Below are 23,826 nucleotides of genomic sequence, written 5' to 3'. Positions count from 1 at the left end.
GAACTACGCATAAGAGATAGGAATTTGTTTCAAGAAATGCATGTTATTACAATAGTTGAATTCAGAATAACTGGCTTTTATATGCCATCTTAATTTTGCAGAAGCAACTGACAATGAATCTAATTTGAATTTACAATAAAATGAGTGGTTCATGCTAGAATGTCTACAACATTCAGCATACTCAAATTAATAATATCCCTGTTGAAGGACTTAAACCAATCTTCATTTAAATTGCATTCATAGGCATTGTAAGTCCTATTTCACAGTCTAAGTACTACTGAAATGTATTTTCACATCAATGCAGTCACCAATATGACAAAATTTTGAATAGACCTTTTTAAGCAATTCAAAACTAATTGAACACCTATTACCTTGACATCAAAAATGACTACACTAAAACTCCGTTCGAACAGATTAATATTAGCAATAAAGTAGAAGTATCACAATAGAAACTGTCAAAAGTAGCATCTAAGATATTAACAGATGTTCAGTCAGTCTTGCTCAGGAAAAAAACAAGATGTAAACATAGGCTTCAGTCCCATATATCCACCCTACTCCAATAATTTTCATTATTATTTATCTCATTGTGAACTTAAAACAGTGCTAAAATTTCTGATATGATTTACCTGGTGTTGACAGTTTTCTTTCAACATGAGTGTTTGTACACTAGCACAGTCAGGAAATCTACTAACTGCAAAAATGTCAACTCATTTGCTCTGCAACTTAAAAATAAAAAAATTCCAAAGGCAACCTACATATGCAAAAGAACAGTACCCTACAGGCAAGTACTTCAAACTTGGATACTGCATCCTATGAGGATGAAAACATTTCACTTCCCTGTTCCTCCCTGCTTCAGGAACACCTAACTTTGCTGCTTAAATATTGGCAAAAGCATTGGCTTTTCTCCTGCTCTGAGCACAAGACTGGACCTTTAGAAGTTTCTTGAAGCCTCAGGCATCCTATGATTTTTCCTGTAAGTAGGTGTCTTAAAAGGCACCCTTACCATCTTGTTTTTACCTACCTTAGCTACCATGCAATAGCCTGTAGGTAACAATTCTTTCTGCAAGTACATTTTTGTGCTTCCAGATGACAGCACAAGTAGCCCACAAGCCCCAAAGGTAAAGCTCTGAAAGCCCTCTAAACTATTTAAATGATATGGTAGGAACAAAACAGAGGGGTTAGTATTAAGTGATCTTTATGTTTAGAAGACACTTCTCATAGAGCTTTAAACATCAGCCTAAAGTGGCTCCCTCGAAGCAAGACAATTGGCAGGACAGACATAAAGCTACTTCAGATGCAGACTTCAAATGCAAAGCCATGACTTAGAAGGGGATCCAACACATAGTTCATCATCTACTACTTGGGGCACAGGATTTAGACAAACTAAAGTTAGGATTTCATATCAAGAGCCCTTACAAAGAGTAATTCCATCTTTTCCACATGTATGTATGTATGAACACGAGCCCTTACACAAGATTCAAATTGTCATCTTGGTGAGTCCTCAAGAAGGGTCTATATCCTTTCTTGTTACATCCATTAGCTATTCAATAAGTTCTGTGATTCCTTTAACAACTTTAAGAAGGATAATAATTCAGATCTCTTGAAAAAGGGATACGACCTGCAGCTCTTAGCATATATATATCACATTTTAAACTATCATCAAGTTAAAACACTAGTCATAGTACATCATTACTGAACTCTAAAGCAGACCTGAGCACTATTAAAGACCACATTTAAAACTTTAGAGCACTGGCAAAGACAGTGCAGTCTAAAAATCTACTGACAGATTCAAACAAACCTCATTCAATACTCTAAGATATCCTACTAAGATGCGTTTTGGTAGCGCAGGTATCTTCCATCCCTATGTTTTGTATAACTGATAGTTACGCAAATAAGCCTACAACTGTTTACCATGTATTACGCAAGATTTATGCAGCTATCAGCTAGACAAAGTAGCATTATCTTCCTCTACTTCTCTAAAAATCATTCTTAGCAACTCTAGAGCTTTGCCAGCACCCTCCATCCCAAATGACAGAAGGCCAGGGTACAGCCTCACATTCAAGCAACCCTTAATTCCATAAAATGTCACATCCTATTGATAAATCTAATAAAACACAATTCACATCTATAAGACAATTTATTTGAAATAATCAGTAAACCAGACATTTCAGGAAACATCCACAAGTGTCAAGGGAGCTGGTTGATGATCATTGACAGACCACTGTTTTTGAAAGGTCATAGTCATCAGGGAATCTTCTTGATAACTTGAAGTAAAGCAAGTATCAGTCCTGTCTTCAAGAGCAAGAAGGAACAACAGGATAGTAAGACTCAACTTTGATCCCTTGGAAGGTGATGGCAGTAAACAGCTCTGGAAAGCCATCTTCAAGTGTATGAAGAACAAGGTGATTGTGTGTAGTCTGCACAGATTTAGGACAGGGAAGTCACACCATACCAAACAGCCTTCAACAATATGAGTATCTCTGCATCAATCACCTCACCTCCACAGATGAGAAAAGCAGCTGATGTTATCTATCTCATCTGTTGCAGGGCTTTTGATACTGTCTCCCATTCCATCCTCATGTAAACTGATGAGGAATAGGCCAGAGAAATGGACAGTGAGGTGGACTGAAAACTGACCTGCCTGGCTCAAAGGGTTGTCGTTAGTGGCATCACAACCAGCCCAGCTCAGGGCCAGACATTAGTGGTGTGCTCCAAGTGTCAATACTGTTTAACATCATCATCAAGATGTTACAGTTACACACACCACACACACCCCCCCCCCCCCCAAGAGAGACATAGGTCTGTTGGAGCGTGTTCAGAGGAGGGCCACAAAGATGATCCAAGGGGCTGGAGCACCTCTTCTATGAGGACAGGTTGCAGGAGCTGGGATTGTTCAGCCTTGAAAAGAGAAGACTTCGGGAGGACCTAATAGCTGCCTTCCAATACCTGAAGGGAACCTACAGGAAGGCTGGGGAGGGACTTTTTACAAGAGTGTCCACTGACAGAACAAGGGGAAATGGGTTTAAGTTAAAGGAGAAAAGATTTAGATTAGATCTTAGGAAGAAATTCTTCAGTACGAGGGTGGTGAGACTTTGGAATAAATTGCCCAGAGAAGTTGTGGATGCCCCCTCCCTAGAGGTGTTCAAGGCCAGGTTGGACGGAGCCTTGAGTAGCCTGATCTAGTTGAGAGGTGGTCCTGCCCATGACAGGGAGGTTGGATTAGATGATCTCAAGGGTCCCTTCCAGCCTATGCCATTCTATGATCAATAACCTGGATGATGGGACAGAGTACAGCTTCAGCAAGTCTACAGATAAAGAACTGGGAGAAATTATTCAAACACCAGAAGGTTGTGATGACACTCAGAAGCACCTTGAAGAGCTGGAGAAATGGGCAGTCTCATGAAGCCTAACAGGAAGTGCAAGTCCTCTACCTGTGGAGAAATAACCTCACACACTAGAACTGACTGGTAACCAAACAGCTAGAAAGCAGCTTTGCAGAAAAGAGCTGAACACCAGCCAGGAATGTATGCTTGAAGGCCACCATCATCCTGGGCAGCACTAGAAGAGCATTGCCAGCACTTTGAAAGTGGGATCCTTCCTCTCAACTCAGCACTGATGCAAGTTTTAGTATGATTTCTACTGTTTTGCAGAAAAGTTTGAAAGGACTTTTTGAAGGAAAGATTTGTTCCATCTTTGGTATTTAAAAAAACTAGTTCTAGTGAATTCTGCTCCTACTTCAAGATTTCTCATTAAATACTGTAGCCCGGGAAGTCACAATCTGTTACCTGAAAGCATGCTAGAAATTCATCTTGCATCATAGGATTATGTGTGCTCAAACAGTCCAGAGAAACAGATTTAGACAGATGTAGTATACAGCAGTCCATTGTTTCCTCTCTCCATAGCCTCACCATTACTCTCCCCTGCATAGCTGGAAGCATATGCATTCTTCCAAAGTTAAACATCTCTTCCCACTGCTTCCCACAACACCAAGATGTCTAGAATACATTTCTGCTCAATACTCATTGTTCATGGGAAAGGAACAGGGATGAGACTATCACAAGTACCTGCAATGCATCTAAATTCTTGCATTGAATTCAGTGAAACCCAGAGTTAGAACCAGACACCTAGGACTTAGAAAACTCACACCCACTGGATCCAACATAACCATTACCAACAGGCATAACCTCACTCACTACAAAAATTGAGAAAAACATCCATATATTCTGTGACACAGCACTGGCCAGGTGAATAAGCTACCACTGCTTTGGAGCTTGTAAAAGATTAACTATTGAAAACAGGACATGCTGGAGTAACCTTCATGTGTTGATTCAATCCACTGTTCAGTTTTCTCAGTTTGTTGTTTGTAAAGCAGGTTTCCTGGTCCTTTGAAGTAAATTGCTGAGATTCCTGAGACTTCCTGTCTGCACCTTCGTATGCTAAAGCACAAACTATTGATGTGCAAGTGAGATGCGAGGTCAATCTGTACATAAAGAACATGGCACCACAGGTCAATGTGAAAGGACACAGCATCATTGATAGGTTGTATTTTAATCCATAGAACAAAAATATAGCTCAAGAATGTGAAAAATGCTTTTAGAATACTTACAAAAGGTAACAACCCAAAGATCCTAAAGGATTTGTGTATTCTGGTCCACAGATGTATGAAACAAATCTATGGAGGTTAGCTGGTGCACGTAGAATAAAGGGGACAAATTCCATTACGCCATTCTGGATTACTTTAACACCCCTAATCCTTCAGAAAGCCATTACTCCCACTGCCAGCAGATAAAAGAGGCAAAACACTACTTTTGATACAATTATTGTAGGTAGTACTTTTATTACATTATCTGTCATCCATTCCAGTCCTTGGCTGCAGTAATGTAGCTTGGCAGGAAAAACAAAAAGGCAGCTTGTACGTCCACTGTCCTATGGGAAAGTGCAGATTAAAAAAATTAATGTGGAAATTTTATGTATGAGCTTCAACATAAATTGAATGTTAATAACTCTTAGCATCCAAGTTAAAAATTAACTAGCAAAAGGATAACATTAATTACTATCCTTTCCACATGCTCCATAGGAAGTGAATCCAGATCTTTCCTGCATATGAAGATATACATTACACAGAATTAAGATGATTGATATCACATTCAATTGCTTCCAAGTGTTATTCTATTAAACATAGACTCATACAATCAGTTGAATCAATTCATGGAATTTTAGACCAAAATCACACTTGTGTGATAAACCTTGAGAGTTCAGTTTATGGAATCATTCTAGTTGCAACTCATACGGGAAGAAACTAACATCTCTGCCAACAGACCAGTTTCTCCAGGAAAGAAATGAGATCTAAGTCTGCAATAAGTCCGTTCTCTGTAGGACAAAGTGCTTATCCATGTAGCATCTTCACTGAGGAAAGTAATCTTCCAACTTTTCTTAAACTAGTATTTCTAGCATCCACCTAGCCAAACATCACTCAATTTTACAGATTTAAGAAAAAATTAAACAAGCCTTCATGATTTATACATGCATAAATATCTGAAGTACCCACTTATGCCACTAAGCTTTTGCTGAAAAACACCTTGCAAAGACAGTTAAAATATACTATAGTATTAGTAGCATTTATTGCTTGACATAGGAAACAGCTGATTTATAATTTATCTAAAAGAAAGTGTCTCCATGTTTAGCTTAAGTGAAACTAAACAGTTCCTTAAGTAATATAGTTCAGGTTAGTAAATTTGTTTATAAAAAAACATCTTTCTGCAGTAAAAAGCATTTTTTAAAGCCCAAGGTCAAGTTTTTTTCCAATAGACATAGTTATGTTATCGCTTTAAGAAGAATCCCTTCATTATTGGGATTCTGTCTCTCTGACTCTCCTGTCGGGAGCCCAGCTAAAGTGTATGTACACCAACGCACGCAGCATGGGAAATAAACAGGATGAACTAGAGATGCGTGTACATGAGCAGGGCTACGACCTTATTGGCATCACAGAGACGTGGTGGGACGACTCCTATGACTGGAGTGTCAACATGGAGGGGTATAAGCTTTTTAGAAAGGACAGGAAGGGGAGACGAGGAGGGGGTGTTGCTCTCTACGTCAGCAACCGGCTGGAGTGCGTGGAGCTTCACCTGGGGTCGGAGGAGGAGCTGACAGAGAGCTTATGGGTCAAGATTAGAGGACGGGGACGGATAGGGGATGTTACGGTAGGAGTCTGTTACAGGCCACCTGGCCAGGAGGACAGAGCAGATGAGGCGCTTTATAGCCAGATAGGAGCAGCCTCGCGGTCACAAGCCCTGGTCCTCATGGGGGACTTCAACCACCCTGACATCTGTTGGAGAGACAATACGGCAGGGCACGGGCAGTCCAGGAGGTTCCTGGAATGCGTGGATGACAACTTCCTCCTGCAGATGATAGAGGAGCCGACAAGGAGGGGTGCCATGCTTGACCTTGTGCTCACCAACAGGGAGGGACTGGTGGGCGAGGTGAAACTTAAGGATAGCCTTGGCTGCAGTGACCACGACACAGTGGAGTTCAAGATCCATGGGGCAGCAAGGAAACCATTCAGCAAGCTCTGTACCCTAGACTTCAAGAAGGCGGACTTCGGCCTCTTGAAGCACCTGATGGGCAAAGTGCCATGGGAGGTGGCCCTGGAGGGACAAGGGGCCCAGGAAAGTTGGTCCACATTCAAGGAGCACCTTCTCCAAGCTCAGCAGAGGTGCATCCCGACGAAGAACAAGTCAGGCAAAAAGACCAGGAGGCCGGCGTGGATGAGCAAGGAGCTCCTGGACCAACTGAAAATGAAGAGGTTAGCCTACAGAGGGTGGAAGCGGAGACAGATAGCCTGGGAGGAATACAGAGAAGCTGTAAGAGTGACCAGGGATCAAGTGAGGAAGGCTAAAGCCCTGAAGGAATTGAATTTGGCAAGGGATATAAAAAGCAACAAGAAATGCTTCTATAGGTATGTAGGGGACAAAAGGAAGTCCAAAGAGAATGTAGGCCCCCTCCGGAAGGATAATGGTGCTCTGGTTACCCGGGACATAGAGAAGGCTGAGGTACTCAATGAATTTTTTGCCTCAGTCTTCAATGGTAAAGCCTCTTGTCTTACCACCCAAGCTGTGGAAAGAACTAGCAGGGACTGTGAGGATGAACCACCGCCCACTGTACTTGAAGACCAGGTTCGAGAACATCTGAGGAACTTGAAGGTGCACAAGTCCATGGGACCTGATGAGATCCATCCGCGGGTCCTGAAGGAACTGGCGGATGAAGTTGCCAAGCCACTGGCTATTGTATTTGAGAAGTCGTGGCGGTCTGGCGAGGTCCCCGATGACTGGAAGAGAGGGAACATAACCCCCATTTTTAAAAAGGGAAACAAGGAGGACCCAGGCAACTACAGACCGGTCAGCCTCACCTCTGTGCCTGGCAAGGTCATGGAGCAGATTCTCCTGGGAACCATGCTAAGGCACATGGAGAGCAAGGAGGTGGTGGGTGACAGCCAACATGGCTTCACCAAAGGCAGATCGTGCCTGACCAACTTGGTGGCCTTTTACAATGGGGTGACAACATCGGTGGACAAGGGTCAACCAATGGATATCATCTACCTGGACTTGTGCAAAGCTTTTGACACTGTCCCGCACGACATTCTTCTCTCTAAATTAGAGAGTCATGGGTTTGATGGATGGACCACTCGGTGGATAAGGAATTGGCTCAATGGCCGCACTCAGAGAGTAGTGGTCAACGGCTCGATGTCCAAGTGGAGACCGGTCACAAGTGGCGTCCCTCAGGGGTCCGTGTTGGGCCCGGCCCTCTTCAACATCTTTGTCGGTGACGTGGACAGTGGCATGGAGTGCACCCTCAGCAAGTTCGCCGATGACACCAAGCTGTGTGGTGCCGTTGACACGCTGGAAGGGAGGGATGCCATCCAGAGCGACCTCGACAGGCTGGAGAAGTGGGCCCGTACCAACCTCATGAAGTTTAACCAGGCCAAATGCAAGGTCCTACATCTGGGTCGTGGCAATCCCAGGCATAAATACAGACTGGGTGGTGATTGGATCGAGAGCAGCCCTGAGGAGAAGGACTTGGGAGTACTGGTGGACGAGAAGCTCAATATGAGCCGGCAATGTGCTCTTGCGGCCCAGAAGGCCAACCGCGTCCTGGGCTGCATCAAGAGGAGCGTGGCCAGCAGGTCGAGGGAGGTGATTCTCCCCCTCTACTCTGCCCTCGTGAGACCTCACTTGGAGTACTGCGTCCAGTTCTGGAGTCCCCAACATAAGAAGGACACGGACCAGTTGGAGAAGGTCCAGAGGAGGGCCACGAAGATAAGAGGGCTGGAGCACCTTTCCTATGAGGACAGGCTGAAAGAGTTGGGGCTGTTCAGCCTGGAGAAGAGGAGGCTCCGGGGTGACCTTATAGCGGTCTTCCAGTACCTCAAGGGGGCCTACAGGAAAGATGGGGAGAGGCTGTTCAGGAGGGCCAGTTATGATAGGACAAGGGGTAATGGTTTTAAAATAGAGGGAGGTAGGTTCAGGTTGGATATTAGGAAAAAATTTTTTACTATGAGAGTGGTAGAACACTGGAACAGGTTGCCCAGAGAGGTGGTGGATGCTCCATCCCTGGAGACGTTCAAGGCCAGGTTGGACAAGGCCCTGAGCAACCTGATCTAGTTGGAGATATCCCTGTTCCTTGCAGGGGGGTTGGACTAGATGACCTTTGAAGGTCCCTTCCAGCCCTAACCATTCTATGATTCTATGATTCTATGATTATGTTCTGTGCAACTACTCAGCAGTCAAGATATTGTGAACTGATTTGTCTTACAAATTCGAAGACAGTTTAAAATCAAGTGCTCATGCAGAAGTAGAAAACGTGATGCCTCAATTTTACAGTAGTTTCAGAAGCCACATTATCTCCTGTAGTTATGTCATTAATTAATTTTAGAAATGTTACTGTTTTAGTTTTAATCCAGCTAATTTCAAAATCCCAGATTCCACTGAACAACTTTTTCCCAGTGACAATTGTGTTAGGAATTTTCTTATGAGAAAAATTCCTATATTTAGTTTAAATAGCAGGTTTCAGTACATTTCTACAGACTTTACACAGAATAATCAAGTACTAGAAAGTGTCACATGAACAAGGCAGTTGACATCTTTAAGTGCAGTGGAACAATTCACAGCCAAGGAAGAACAACTACACTGAAGGTGAGACAGCAAAACCAAAACTGAACTGGTCGTATCAGTAACAGCAGCGCTGGGAAAACGCAGGAGTTGGTACTATCCACAGACACCTGCCTTGCCTGTCCCCCACTTGCCTTCACAATCCCATATATTCAAATTTCAGCTCCTTCATCACTTCTATCTGCCAAGAAACTGTAACAAAAGTGCCAACACCAAGAACCTGACATGCCATTAATTCTTGGTTCAGTGATGTTTGAATTGCTTCTATATGGGAAAGGAAATTTTGATGGTCCACTTTACAAAAGGATAAAGTTACCTTCTAAATGTGGCAGAAGACAAAGGGGATGCATTTAAAAAAAACACGCAACTGCCAAAGAAATTCAGGGTCTGGGTGCCCAAAGGATGAAGGACAGCTGAGACAGCAATAATGACTTAATGTAGTAGATTGTTCTATCACTCCTTGCTACTAGAGAGAAGTAAAGCATAAAAGTGCATCTGGGAAGAACAAAAGACCAAAACGGTCATAATGGCTACTTATGGTCCCATGAATGAGTCTTCCTAAAGAACAGTTCATATATCTATTAAGTTTCAAATCTCACTTCCCCTTCTTGATTCATTAATTTTAGAGCAAGCACAGGAATGACTTACCTAGTTATGAACAGAATAACCACCTAAAATGCTGGAATGTGCTACTTTGCATAAACCCAAGAAATAAAGGTGCTTAACTGAACTGAAAAGATCTGACTGTCCACTAATAATGAAACTGGAAAGAACACTTAAGGGAGAAGTTAAATTCTTTCTCAAGCCATCAGGAGAAATACAGGAACAAGTACCTCTACCAAACTTGACACAAGGGTTTAAAGACTCAGAGTTTCACAGAGCAAGGAAGTACCAGAAATGCTAGAATGAATCTTCGTTGAATATAAATAGAACTACATTCCCAGAATTGCTCTTTTTTTGTAGTATCCCCTTCTCAAGCAACATACAACTAATTTAACAGCTTAATATTCCAATTTACTACAGCTGTATCATAAAAAACATGAACATCACACTAAGTTATCAGTAAGAACTTAGGACAAGCTTTTTTCCCCCCCACTAAATTCATCAAGCTCTTATTTTACCCTTGCATAATAACTATCTATTTGCAACACCTCTTGACAAGAAGCAAGGGGTTAACTATGTAGGTGGCCAGGAACGTCTACTCTCTTTAAGTCATTTTTCTGAAGGGGCCATCTCTGCTCTTAATTCTTAATTTCGTGGCCTAGCTTGAAATTGCATTCACTATTCTGTTAGGATTTCAATTAGTTACATGTAAAAATTTCTCCCATGTCAGGATAGCTGTCTTGAGGATGAAATACTGTAAGGTGAAGAGGGAAAGGGTGTTATTACCAAAAGCTGATTGACTATAATTGATACAGCTCAAATAGCTAATTAGTCATCAACAAAATGAAGGGAAAATAATGCTCTAACATTTGTTTTATTACAACACAGCTTGACATCCATTACTGACAAGTGATGTACAGCCATGTTTTAAGGTGCCAAATCTGAAAAAAGGGATTATGCTTGCTTTCTGTATTCTCTACACTCAGCTCTTTTCACATGACTCTGCAGAAAAGCTTCAAATCTCAGCTTCATTCACAGCACCAAAACTTTCCAAATGAGGTGCCTGAAAATACCTCATACAAATGTTGACAATGATTAGCATCACTTGCACACTTACAAATAATGAGTAGTTACTTCTGAAAAGTTTACTCACAAGCTACAGGTTTGAGCTCTGGTCAAGTATTACTCCAATACAGTAATATTAAGTTTAGCAAAGGATTCTGAAAGGACCATACGGAATGAGACCTATAGGTATACATTTTACTTCAAAGTGAGAAAGAAAAGTACTTCTTATTCCATTTTTTTTATTCATATTTCACTGTTTTCCCCAGCTGAAAGACCAAGCAGGAGGCTACCCAGCAAGCTGAGTACTTTAGTTAGTGCCCAAAGTAGCTAACTTCACAGAATCATCTTCACATGCAAGCCATCATAACAGGTAGCCTTCTAGCCTAGACTATCAGTCATCGAAAGCTTATGTCATTGCTTTGAGCACATTGACAAAAATAAGGGATCAGTGCCTTGAGGACCTACAAACTGCTCAGAGACAGAAAATACATTACATTAGCACAATGCTCAGCATACCACTGAAGTCTAAAGAAACTGTCATCTACTGGTTAAGAAAGAAAATCACACCCATCTTCCTCTATCAGGGCATTAATTTAAAAAGGATAATTTGTCTACAGTTCTTCATAGAGCTGATCTCACTCAGCTACTTGCCACTTATGTATAATGAAATACACATCAGCAATTTTAATTAACCTTATATTGACCTATGTGAACTTTATGTAGCATTCCAAAGCCTATTATTTCAGGAGATTACTAAGTTCTGTGAGTGGATCTATAAACAAATGACAGATAACATTAGAGTAGTTTCCCTACACTCTGTTGATATTATCAGTTGATAAAAGCATGATATTCTAAGAGCTTAAAGTTTTAAAAGAAGTATTTTGCCAGACTTTTAAGCTTCATTCAACACTTATCAAATTGGACTGACTGACAGCAGTCTTGCTAGTCAAAGCATACATCCAGAGAAGAGCACAGGCCAAAGCTATTCCAGGTGCCATCCATATCTCAATTGTATTCGGAAACTGTGTCCAAAGATAGGGTCCTTCTACTACAGCCACAGCACTCCATCTGTATTTGATCACGGCATGAGCAGAACAAACCAATTCCTACAAGACAGTCAAGCAGAAAGATGCAACCAGTGCTAATTCCCAACAGGCCACTCACCAATTAAAGCCATTACACCTTGAGCATCAACCTTTTATATCCATATAGTGAAGCTACAGGAAAAGTAATACCGACAGCATGAATCCCTAAGCACCGCAGCCTCAGCTAACCGGCACTCCAGAGGGACCCGTGTTTTAGGCAGCAGACGGACACATTGGGCTGCCAGAGCTCCTGTGACACAGGAACACCAACAGCATCTGCATGTGTGGGCGCTCCCACCATAGCAGATCCCAACAAAGCAGCTCCAGGCTGCTCCTTGCGGGGCTGGCAGCCCTCTGCCCACCCCCAGAGCCCCGACAGGGCTGGCTTGGCATGCCCACCCCCCACTCCTCTAACCACGTCACAGTGCCGTCATGCCGAAAACACGGGCTGCCCGGTAGTTTAAATAATGCCAAAAAAATGGCCTACAAAGCCCTTCAGAAAAAGTTCCATGCAAAATTTAAAACTGCCCGATGTTTAATATCTAGTGACCTACTGCTAATACAACAGAGTCTCCTGACAGAGCATCCATAAACCTTCCTGGGTAAGCTCTATCTTCAAAATTTCAGCATCACTATACTTAAGATGCTCTACAGGTACCTTCCAGGAAAACCCACTGTGGAACACTTCTACTCTTTCAAAAATGTGCTCATATTAATAGAATCATAGAATGGTTTGGGTTGGAAGGGACCTCAAAGACCAACTAGTTCCAACCCCCCTGCCATGGGCAGGGAAACCCTCCACTACTCCAGGTTGCCCAAAGCCCAATCCAACCCGGCCTTGGAACACTTCCAGGGATGGGACATCCACAACTTCTCTGGGCAACCTGTTCCACCACCTCACCACCCTCAGAGGGAAGAATTTCTTCCTTACATCTAATCTAAATCTGCCCTCTTTCAATTTAAAGCCATTGCCCCTTGTCCTATCACTACATGCCTTTGTAAAAAGTCCCTCTCCAGCTTTCCTGTAGGCCCCCTTTAAGTACTGGAAGGCTGCTATAAGATCACCCCAGAGCCTTCTCTTCTCCAGGCTGAACAGCCCCAACTCTCTCAGCCTGTCTTCATAGCAGAGGTGCTCCAGCCCTTGGATCATCTTCATGGCCCTCCTCTGGACTCGCTCCGGCAGCTCCATGTCCTTCTTGTGTTGAGGACTCCAGAGCTGGAAGTTCATGATTGTCTGAGATCCTAAAATTCACAGAAAAAATAAGGATTGCTAATCTTAACAGTTCATTAATTCCCTCACAATCATTTTATATGACTACACTTAAATAGCACTGGTTGGAAGTGATGTAACATCTTACCAGTGCTATTTAACATCTTTGTTGGAGACAAGGACAGTGGGATCGAGTGCACCCTCAGCAAGTTTGCTGAGGACACCAAACTATGTGGTGTTGTGGACACGCTGGAGGGAAGGGATGCCATCCAGAGGGACCTCAACAGGCTGAAGAGATGGGCCTGTGAGAACCTCATGAAGTTCAACAAGGCCAAGTGCAAGGTCCTGCACGTGGGTTGGGGCAATCCCAAGCACAAGTACAGGCTGGGCAGAGAATGGATTGAGAGCAGCCCTGAGGAAAAGGACTTGGGAGTGCTGGTGGATGAGAAGCTTAACATGAGCCGGCAATGTGCACTGGCAGCCCAGAAAGCCAACCATATCCTGGGCTGTATCAAAAGAAGCATGGCCAGCAGGTCGAGAGAAGTGATTCTGCCCCTCTACTCAGCCCTTGTGAGACCTCACTTGGAATACTGTGTTCAGCTCTGGAGTCCCCAACGGAAGAAGGACATGGAGCTACTGGAGCAAGTCCAGAGGAGGACCACGAAGATGATCCAAGGGCTGGAGCACCTCTGCTATGAGGACAGGCTGAGAGAGTTGGGGCTGTTCAGCCTGGAGAAGAGAAGGCTCTGGGGTGATCTTATCACAGCTTTCCAGTACCTAAAGGGAGCCTACAAGAAAGCTGGAGAGGGACTTTTTACAAGGGCATGTAGTGATAGGACAAGGGGCAATGGATTTAAACTGAAAGAGGGGAGATTTTCATTAGATATAAGGAAGAAATTTTTATATTGAGGGTGGTGAGGCACTGGAACAGGTTGCCCAGAGAAGTTGTGGCTGCCCCATCCCTGGAAGTGTTCAAGGCCAGGTTAGATGAGGCTTTGGGCAACCTGGTGTAGTGGAGGATTTCTCTGCCCATGGCAGGGGGGTTGGAACTAGATGATCTTTAAGGTCCCTTCCAACCCTAACCATTCTATGATTCTATGATTTGTTTCACATGTTATTAAAAGGCTTCTCTGAATGCTTCAATTGTCTGCAGAAAAAAAATGTCTGAAGAACAGATACAATAAGCTTTAAAAACATGATAAATCTTCTGTTGCACACTTTTATACAGTAGGCCAATAAAAACCTAATCATTTTTCCAGACCATGGATGCATTGTATAATAAAAAGGTCAAGGGTATATGATAAGCAAAAAGAATCTTCAAGACCAATTTGCGTTACACAAGACAAATTGGACCACAGTAGTCCTTTCTAGTCTAAGACCTAGTACTAAGGTGCCACGTTTCACCTTGCAGGCTAGTCAGCCTAGGAAGCCATTAGGATATTTCTAGAAAAGCAGCAAGGGTTAACTAAAGATATCACTGCAGCCTATCTGCTGCGAAGCAGGTTAGCTCCTCCACATATCAGGATTTAAATGGAGAAACTGAGTCACCTCATTAGTAAGAAACTCTCTCACTTTGAGAAACTCCTCCACCTACCTCAAAAGTTTCGAGAAATCTCTGTAAGGGAGGCAGAAAACTCAGCTGTGACACTACCTTCTTCCTCGAAATTAAGACTTGACCCTAAAGCAGGCTGGAAGTGCTCATGAAACAGATAAAGTGAAAAACCACTCCAGGTTTCTGAACTTCCATGACTGTACAAATGGACCAAGAACTTTGTACTTAAACTGTGTGAAGACAAGTCTAAAAAAAAACTTGGTTTTTGTTCAAACTCAAGAAGGGGTATAGCTAAGCATGAGACACGATGGATCTTAGCACTTCTCACTTTTGCAAAAGTGAAATCTGCCATTTAACATTAGTTTGGGGGTGGGCAGAAGAGAAAAGAGTGGGTTTTTACTTCACTGGTTTAGCCCCCAGAGCTGTATCACTCAAATCTATACTCAAGAGAGCACATTTCTGCTCAGTAGCATGAGAATGATGACATAAGATCAGATCCCTCAACATCGGAGGGCTAAGGAGCTCAGGGAGCAGAAATTGGGCTGCTGACCAGAGATGCATCAGGATTGCTGCTTCACTGCCACCTCTAGTTAATTAGGATACAGATCAAAAGCAACGAGTAACAAAAACTTTCGTCCATTATCAGTCAACAGAAAAGGAGACACATGAAAGAACAAACGACTGCATTAAGAGCAATCCTTCCATTTCTGCATCTTTCAAATCATTATCCAAAGTAATAGGAAAAACTGGCTGAATATATCTAAAACTTTTTGCTTTCAAACACATCTGCTTTCCAGAGTACTGTTACTGATAATCAGAGGCAGTAAGAGAACACAGATACATTCACTCTCACAGCATTCAGCGTCAGAGCAACAGCAACAATTTTGACCTCTTCCTAGATTGTCTTGTCCACAAAAAGGCATCTTCCTCTACTGATTATCCCTTTTGTACAATCCAAATGGATTAATGAAGTTGAAAAAAACAGTATATCCTCAAAGGATTTGCAACTTCAGATTTTCACTGTCACTACATTATACCAAGATCAGCACTGCAGCAGTTGCTATAACAAATTTTCTTTTGGATTAAGTGCAAAAACAATAGGTTTACTGAAATGACTTCTAATCTTTTAGGTTTCCAATTATTTTGTCAAGAAATTCTTCCTAGAAAATAAAGACCTATAAAAACACCTATATAGGCCAAAAAAGTGAAAGATTTACCAAACACCAGAATTAAACTGACATTTGTTTGCTCCTTGCAACTTTGTTCCTGTTGAGCTGCCAGCTGAAGCCAAATGCCTGATAAACACATCAAATAAGAAATGCAAGGCAGCCACCAAAACAGCAACTGGAAACAGAATAGGAAGGAAGAAAATTCATTTAACTCTCTAGTTTCTTATTAATTTTACCCTGGTAAGGCAAAATGATGAAAAATGATGAAAAAATTACAACACAAAAACCAATAGTAAGTGAACACAACGGATAAATGATGGTTCAAGCAAAGGAATATTTTAAGATAGTATAAACATACAAAGAATAAAATATGCACTGCTCAGCTGTTGAGAAACTAAAAAATAAATTTCAGCTTAACAAAAATGTTTCTTCATTCCACCTCTCAAGTTGCTACTCTTTAATTTGTTCCTTGGCATAAGTAGCCAGCCTGTATCTTCTGTACATCCCAAGCCACTGACAGTTCAGTAAGGAGTCTAACAATTTAGCTGACATCAAATCTCCAGAAATGCATCTCGTTTTGAATTAAAAGTGTTAAAAGATGCTGTCAAGAGATGCAAAATGTACCAGTTCCTACATTTAGGAGTTAATTATCCATTGCTAAAGTACTGCATGTTATTTTTCTCATTTGCACTTTTCTGGCCAGACATTTCATCACCAGTTTAAAGGGCCTCTTAGCACCCTTATTTACCTCTGAAGGTAGTAAGGCTCTCAAACCACAGGTTAATGGTCACACTCACAAACTAATCAGACCAGCAAGAGGCATACAGATCTTCAAGTTTGCCAAGAATTGTGTTTTTTTCCATGATCTTCTCAAAGATTAAGGCACATGGACTTCTGTACCTAGAATGTAGCAAGAAAATTAAATTCTCTAGTCCATATGCCCTTAGCTTAAGGCCAAAAAGATACTAATTTTCTAGCTAATGGTATACTTGGAAGTCACACTCAGCTAGCAATATATGGCTCTAAAGTAATTCCCAGAACTACCACCACCCCTACCATGCATCTCCCATTGCACAGGTGATACTTGCCTTCCCAGGTCTCAGGGATAGATAACTCCACTTCATCCAGGTACTCTGCTTGCCCAGTATAAACATCCTACCCTTTATCCTCTTCTATTTGAAAACCAGTATTAATGTATCAACATTAAGCTTGCAAGATTCCTGTAGAGCTCAGCTAAGAACAGTCAGTTAATTCACCATAAAGTATTAGGTGTGTCAGTTACCAGGTAATCCATTTAAACATGTTTTTTACTGAAACTACTACATACTAATTAAAAAGCCACACAGTACCACACTGAATACTTTACAGAGGCTACTCAGCTCTGAACTTTGATATGCAATTCTTTCAAATCAAAGCACATCCTACATTCTTTTGTTTCTTAATTCTACTTGACATCAGAGGGGGAAAAAAACTCGGAAGGCAGAAAGGTCACATACACAGATTTTAAGTACAGGCAAGTTAAGTCAAACAAGCCACAGGCCAGAAGAGCAGCCACTCAGTGCTGTGACCTTCTCTCTGATTTCTCCTGTAAATAAGTGCTCAGAAGGTTACAGTTTTAATTTGCATGGCTGGTGTCGAAAAGGATTGAAAGTGACAAACCATGTCAGTTTAAATTTGAAACCTTTAAATTCGATCTCTCTCATTGACTGCCAAAGTAAGTGTGCAAGTGAATTAGAAGTCAGCTTTAGTCTAAATGTGATCATCGATGGGTGGCTGCAGGCTAGAGTCATGCTTCAGAGCAGACGAGCGCAGGGTGAAGTATGTATGATCACCTTCAGCTGCATTTCACAGCAGCCCTGTTAGCATGACTGGAATACCTGATAAATAACTTTCCCAACCTTTCAAGAGACCAAGATTGGAATCTAATTGTTAAAGTCCCATGACTTTCCCAATACAGCTTAACTGCAGTAGAAGCAAAGAGCCAACCATTACAAAAACACAAGTTCTGAAGTGTTACTGAACAAGGAAGGCTGAGACATAACGGACAGTCTCTGAAATATCCCTTCTTCACTTCAAATCTTACTACTTTTCATTCTGTTAAGAAAACAGAAATAGAACTGAAGTCAGCCTTCCCTGGTTTTATGGTACTACCATCTCACCATATCCATTCCTATTACTGTCACAAATTTCTCATCACACTGAGCCTGCCAAATAATAATAAATAATAATTCCACCTGCACATTTTCATAGGCTGTTGTTTTGAAGTCTGATTACTAGAAAACAGAAGAGTGTCTTCTTTCTAGTTAACCTCTAAGACAGAAAGCTTAAAGCAACTTGCTGTCTGAAAAAAATCTTTGTCTGAAGGGCATATTACAAGATTTACTGTTTTATTCAAATTAATAGGATGCTCTGAGTAATCTTAAAATCCAATCAGTTTTCTTCGGCTATATTTGCTTTACAAAACACCAATGACCTTCATAAAGTGTTTTGCCAGTCTCTAAGAGCAGGACAGTTGAAGTGTTGCTCATGATTGATACTACAATGAGAAATAAAGGAGAGTTTGAGGTTACACAGCAACACAGTATGTGAAACAACATTAGGAACGAGCAGCACCACATGTCTGTTCCATGCCATGAAACACCTGTCCGCAGAAGAAAATGAATGATTTAGTAGCAAACTGATTATTCATATCACAACATACATATGTCACTTCTACTGCATAAAATTAAGTATATCTTTTAGAATTGCGAAAAATTAAAGAAAATTCTTGCTAAGTGCCTAGAAGCCCTTGCATACCAAGACAGATTTATTCAAAAATCAATAACATGTATGGAATCTTAATTTATTAGGTTCCTACTTCATTTTTGCAAAGCTATCCATTACCTGCTAAAAAAAAAATCAGTTGATATCTTACACAATGCAGAAAGTCAGCATGCTTTTCCTCACACTACATTCTACCCGATATTTAGGGAGGTACCAGTCTATTTGATTATTAAACACCTACTCAAAATTTGACACAAGAAACAGCAAGCCTCTACTGATTGCTACTGGACACAGCTCAGTGAAGGCATTCGATACACAGCTAGCACATACAGCCATCTACTGATAGGAAGGCACGATATTCCTGTGCATCATCTTGCAGATAACTTAAAGGAAGCCTCACCAATTTAAGATATTACCTCAATTCTCAAAGTATCTAAAGTCAGCTTGTAAGGAAGAATTCCATAGGCACAGTCTACAAGGAAGTTATCTTTCAGCAATGGCACTGGGACTCAGAAGGATTTTAGCTGCCCTAACTCTAATTACAGGGTCCTCTCCACCTACACATTTAACTTTACACAAATCAAACAAGTGCCAGGCACTCGTTTTAATGTCTCCCCTGTTACAAAACATGTCTGGTATCAACACATTTTATTTACAGTTAGCTTCTTCCATCTGCAGTTTCACACACTTTACCCAACATTCACAAAATACTTGTCATAAATCTATACTATGCATAGATGTGAAAGACGACAATGAAGATAAAGTAGCTCTTCTCTTACAGATCTTTCAATATTTTTACAGCATCACTCGTGAACTAAGATACGACAATTAACCTTACACTTGTGCATTTACCAACATCTACATACAACCCCAAATGCAAAGTCAGCCTTCAAAATAAAGGTCTCAAAGGTTAAAAAGTAAAGCTGCTCAGTGCCCTGCAATGATAGACACAAAAAACAAGCCTGATCTCAGAACAAGCATCACTTTCACGTACAAAAATATTGCTCAGCTTGTGCATAAAGATGAGAACCTGACAATTGTAAACAGGAATACAAACACACATGTACTCAACTCCTGCTTTTTCACAGAACCTCATCTTTCCCAAGGTTCTTTAATTATAGAACTCATAATAATTGGACATAATGTTCCAGTTCTTATTGTCTGGTACCAGCTGCAAATTAATCCTATTAACATGGTCACCTTACTACACATACAAAATAAGTCTACTTCCAATCTATAACATTTTTAAAGGTTTACAGGTAAAAACACCCGCTTTTTAGGAAGGCTTAATGTTCAAATATACGAGTAAATCATCTTAATTTGAGCTAAGGATATAGTCTAGTCTCCTGCAAGAGATTCCTACTGCTGTAAAATTTAAACAGCAGCCAAATGTTTCAACGACTGTTTAAAGCAAAATGTAAGCAATAGGTCTTATGTCCCTAAGAGACAAGTCATCAATACTTGAGCAGAGTTTTCAACAAGGAAAATCAGCACTTCCACGTACTATGCAGGAACAATGAAGGATATCAATCTTTCATTTTAATGCTTTCAAAATGCTTAGAACAAGGTTTTATCAGGGCAAGAGGAAATTCTGTAATCTCTTCATTCTGAAATACAGATGAATAATGCCGCCCAGGAAAGTGTTCTTGCAGCATCCTAGTTATCTCCACATTGTTCTTTTCCAACTGAAAGGCTACCCTGGAACTCAAGCTCCATTTTTTTTTCCCTGTATCATTTAACATTATGTAATTTGTGCATACCCAAATTATAGTTTGTAATTATAAGCGTAATATGCAAATGCGTCCACTTCCATTTGGGAACTATAATTAACACATTTTAGAAGTCGAGATAAGAGGACTTTTCCCTAGAAATCAAATTTCAACACGGTTAGAAATTTGTTAGTAATTTGGTTCTTTTGTCTAAGCAGGACATACACTTCAATGCCTTTAGCACCTTGGAAGGATTTGGTAATTCAACTATACAATTCTTACAAACCAATCTCGGGTTTCTGAACTTGGCTGATCCACAGTATTTCAGTTTAAGTAAATACAGATAGTAAATGTAATAGTATTAAGACACCAAAATGCTATTACATAATTAAGCTGTTTCTTTTAAGCACTTAAAACCTTTGCTAAGGCATTCTCACACACACCTGGAAGAAGTCGAAATTAGAAACATGCTTCTTTCTAAATTGAAAAGCTAAACAAACCACAAACCCAGTTTAAAAAAATTAGACAAGCCATATCATTTGCCTGTGCACTCAACTATCCTAGAAAGAACTCAGTGGACCCGATGTATGAAGTACAGGCCAGAACTATTACATATCCACTAATATCCACCCTCATTTAACTGCACAGAATCACTACAATTGAGAAGGAAAAAAACAGTCACTGACAAAGTTAATGTCATGACAGGTTGGGTCTGTAAACTACCTCCTCTTACATTTCCCACTTGTACTATACAGTCACTTCAGCTTACCTGGTTCTTTGGTGACTCTACAACTGCCTAAAATATCTGTTTTACCCAGATATTATACAAATTTAAGTTTTAAACTGGAGTTAATCAACTGATAGGTAAAAAAAGATTAAGGAGTGTGACCGTGTCTAATGTGAAATACTGCACATTTAATGCAAGACTTCACTTTCAATTTAAGCAAATAATCTAGAGATATACTAAAAACAGTGGATCCATGTCCATCTAACATTTTTTCACTGACATTATTATTTATTTTTGGAGCTGAAACTACGCATGCAGATACCAAGTAGAAGTTTGTCCTCTAATTTCTAATTGAAATGAGAACCTCGAAAAACTATCACAGTCCCAAAAAGTCACCATTTTGATAACAGCACACAATCATATCTACTTCCATAAACATTGTTTGCAAAATAGTAAGTCACATACTTCTGTAACTTACTGAAATAATTTATATACACAAAAAAAGTCTTCCTTCATTAGCTGGAGAAAAGCTTTACTAATTTGCAGCCTCAAATTCTCAGCCATCAAGATAAAATTTCACAAGTTTTTTTACTTACAGCAAACAATACAAATACATACTTATTAATATAATACTCCTTCTGCCACTACCAACAGCAGCATTTTTACAAATTCAAAGTTAGGAAAAAATACACAAAATACCAACCATACAAGGACACGTAGCTACAATAAATCACATGGCATACACATTCCAGAGCTGAAACCATCACAGCTACTCCTAACTCCAGAATATTTCAGACAATAGCTGATTCTCCTTCTGCTTTAGAGATGGGCATTTGCAGTCCATTACACATCAAAAACTACAACAATGCATTAAAAGAAGCCACATTGATTTAGATCCATTCCTGTTACAGGAAGTAAAATACACTAGCACAGTTTTGTAATCACTTCCATGGAAGCCAAAATCATTTCAGCTGTCATTAAGTTATACTGCAAGATCAGTTCATAACTTATTTCACTTGACCATTCCAAGCACTGTATCCAGTGTTTGTCTCTGCAGAGCTGTACTTGAAAGTCACCTCCCAATTATACAATATTTCCAAATTTACATTAAACCATACTGTAAATCACATAGAATTAGTTTTCTATTCAGTATAGCATCACTGAAAGAAAGAGCTAGCACTTTAAAGTGCATCTGACATGTCAGACGTAGAAGGGGTAAGAATCACTTATTATTTGGAGTTATATAATTGCAAAAGAAAATATGCTTTTGGGTTTTCAAAAGGTTCACCAAAACGTATTGCTGGTTCCTTAATATTTTAGTCACAGAGTCAAAAGTTCCTGAGAAAGGACATAGGCTGCAGGGTCCCTTTTAAAAAGGCTCACACGTATATAAACAATAAGCTATTTACTGTTCAGAAACGCGTTAGCAGGGTAAAACAGGTAAACCTTTTGCTGTTTTAATCGACTTGAAGCCCAAGCCGAGCACGTAAGACGCAAGCTGTTCTACACAACAATGCAACTCGGAATAATCTACAGCTCAAGCAGTGAGCGATCATGCCTGCGCTATTGTAAAAAAATAAAACACCTAGAGAAGAGAAGAAATCTGGGAAGGCAGCCCAGCGTTCGCTGGTGTTTGGGGGAGATGCTCCACCTGCCAGAGGAAGCCTCGCTGACCGCCACGGGCAGCGCCGGGGTGGCAGACGGAGCACTGTGCCCGGGCAGCGGCCGCCGGTGCCGGGCAGAGCCCCCCAGCTCCTCCACGGGGCAAGAGGCAGGAGCCGGTAATCACTGTCAGCCTGAACACAGAAAAAAAACCACCAAGCGGTACAAAACACCGAGGAACTCCCTCACCGAGCACCCTCGGCGGCCGTCACCAACTCCGGCTCGTCACCCCCCGGCGGGACGAAGCGGCCCCGCTCCGCCTCCGCCGCGCCCCGCAGGCCCTCACCTTGGTTGACCAGCCGCAGGGCGTGGGTGAAGGACGGGTCCAGCGAGTCTTTCTCCGCCATCAGCTCGGGCAGGTACTTCTCGTCCATGGCGGCGGCGGCCCGGAGCGGCAGCGAAGCCGGGGCGCCGGGTGCCCCCACGGGGAAGGGGGCGGTGGCGGAGCAGGTCTGAGTCCCAGGCGGTGGTAAATCCTCGGAGGCAGCGCTTCCCCCTGGCCGCCTCCCGCCCGGGGCTGCGGGGACGCATCCAGAGGGAAGCGCCGCAAGCCCCCGGCCGGGAGCGGGGAAGGAAGGGGCGCGGGCCGGGAGGACGCGCCCCCACTCCGGACAAGGGGCTTGGAGAAATCCCTCTGCGGAGGAGCGCGGGGCTGCGGAGGGAGGGGAAGGAGGGGCAGAAGCAGCTCGGATGCCGCTGACTCAGGCGGGACGGGCCCCTCCGGCACACGCGCGCGCGAAAAAGGAAAGGGAAAACGCGAGGCGTCCGCGCAGACCCCGATCCCACTCCCGCACCCGCCCCCCTCGCCACGCTGCGCCGACTGAGCGGTGGAGAGCGTCCGCGCCGCGTTTAAATAGCCCCGCCGAGGCCGCGCCCCCAACCGCCCGGACGCCCCGCCCCTGCCTGCCGAGCCCCGCCCCGAGCCGCTGCCCCGCCCCCGGCTCCTCCCAGCGGGCGGTGATACTAGAGCCCCCTCCTGTCGCCCCGCCTACTAAAGCGACGCCTCCTATTGGGTGATGTGGCTTGTCAGTCAGGGACCGTCCGCAGCGCCGGATTGGTCGCCGCTCTCTTCCTTCCCCGCCCCGCCACCCATCGGGTGGGTGTCGCTCGCGCCGGG

General features: G+C 42.2%; 1 protein-coding gene across 2 annotated transcripts in view; it reads right to left on the bottom strand.

Annotated features, from left to right (window-relative positions):
* The window catches only part of KHDRBS3 (KH RNA binding domain containing, signal transduction associated 3), a 109,218-nt gene extending 86,135 nt beyond the window's left edge, over positions 1 to 23,083 (bottom strand). For both annotated transcript variants that reach the window (XM_086609578.1, XM_086609579.1), the window contains exon 1: positions 22,996 to 23,083. In XM_086609578.1, the coding sequence (XP_086465704.1) occupies positions 22,996 to 23,083 (88 nt within the window). The remainder of the gene's footprint in view (positions 1 to 22,995) is intronic.
* Positions 23,084 to 23,826: the final 743 nt, after the last annotated feature.

This window comes from Tauraco erythrolophus, chromosome 3 (assembly GCF_009769465.1).
Source record: "Tauraco erythrolophus isolate bTauEry1 chromosome 3, bTauEry1.pri, whole genome shotgun sequence".
Classification (NCBI taxonomy): Eukaryota; Metazoa; Chordata; class Aves; order Musophagiformes; family Musophagidae; genus Tauraco; species Tauraco erythrolophus.
This window is presented reverse-complemented; position numbering and strand designations above follow the sequence as displayed.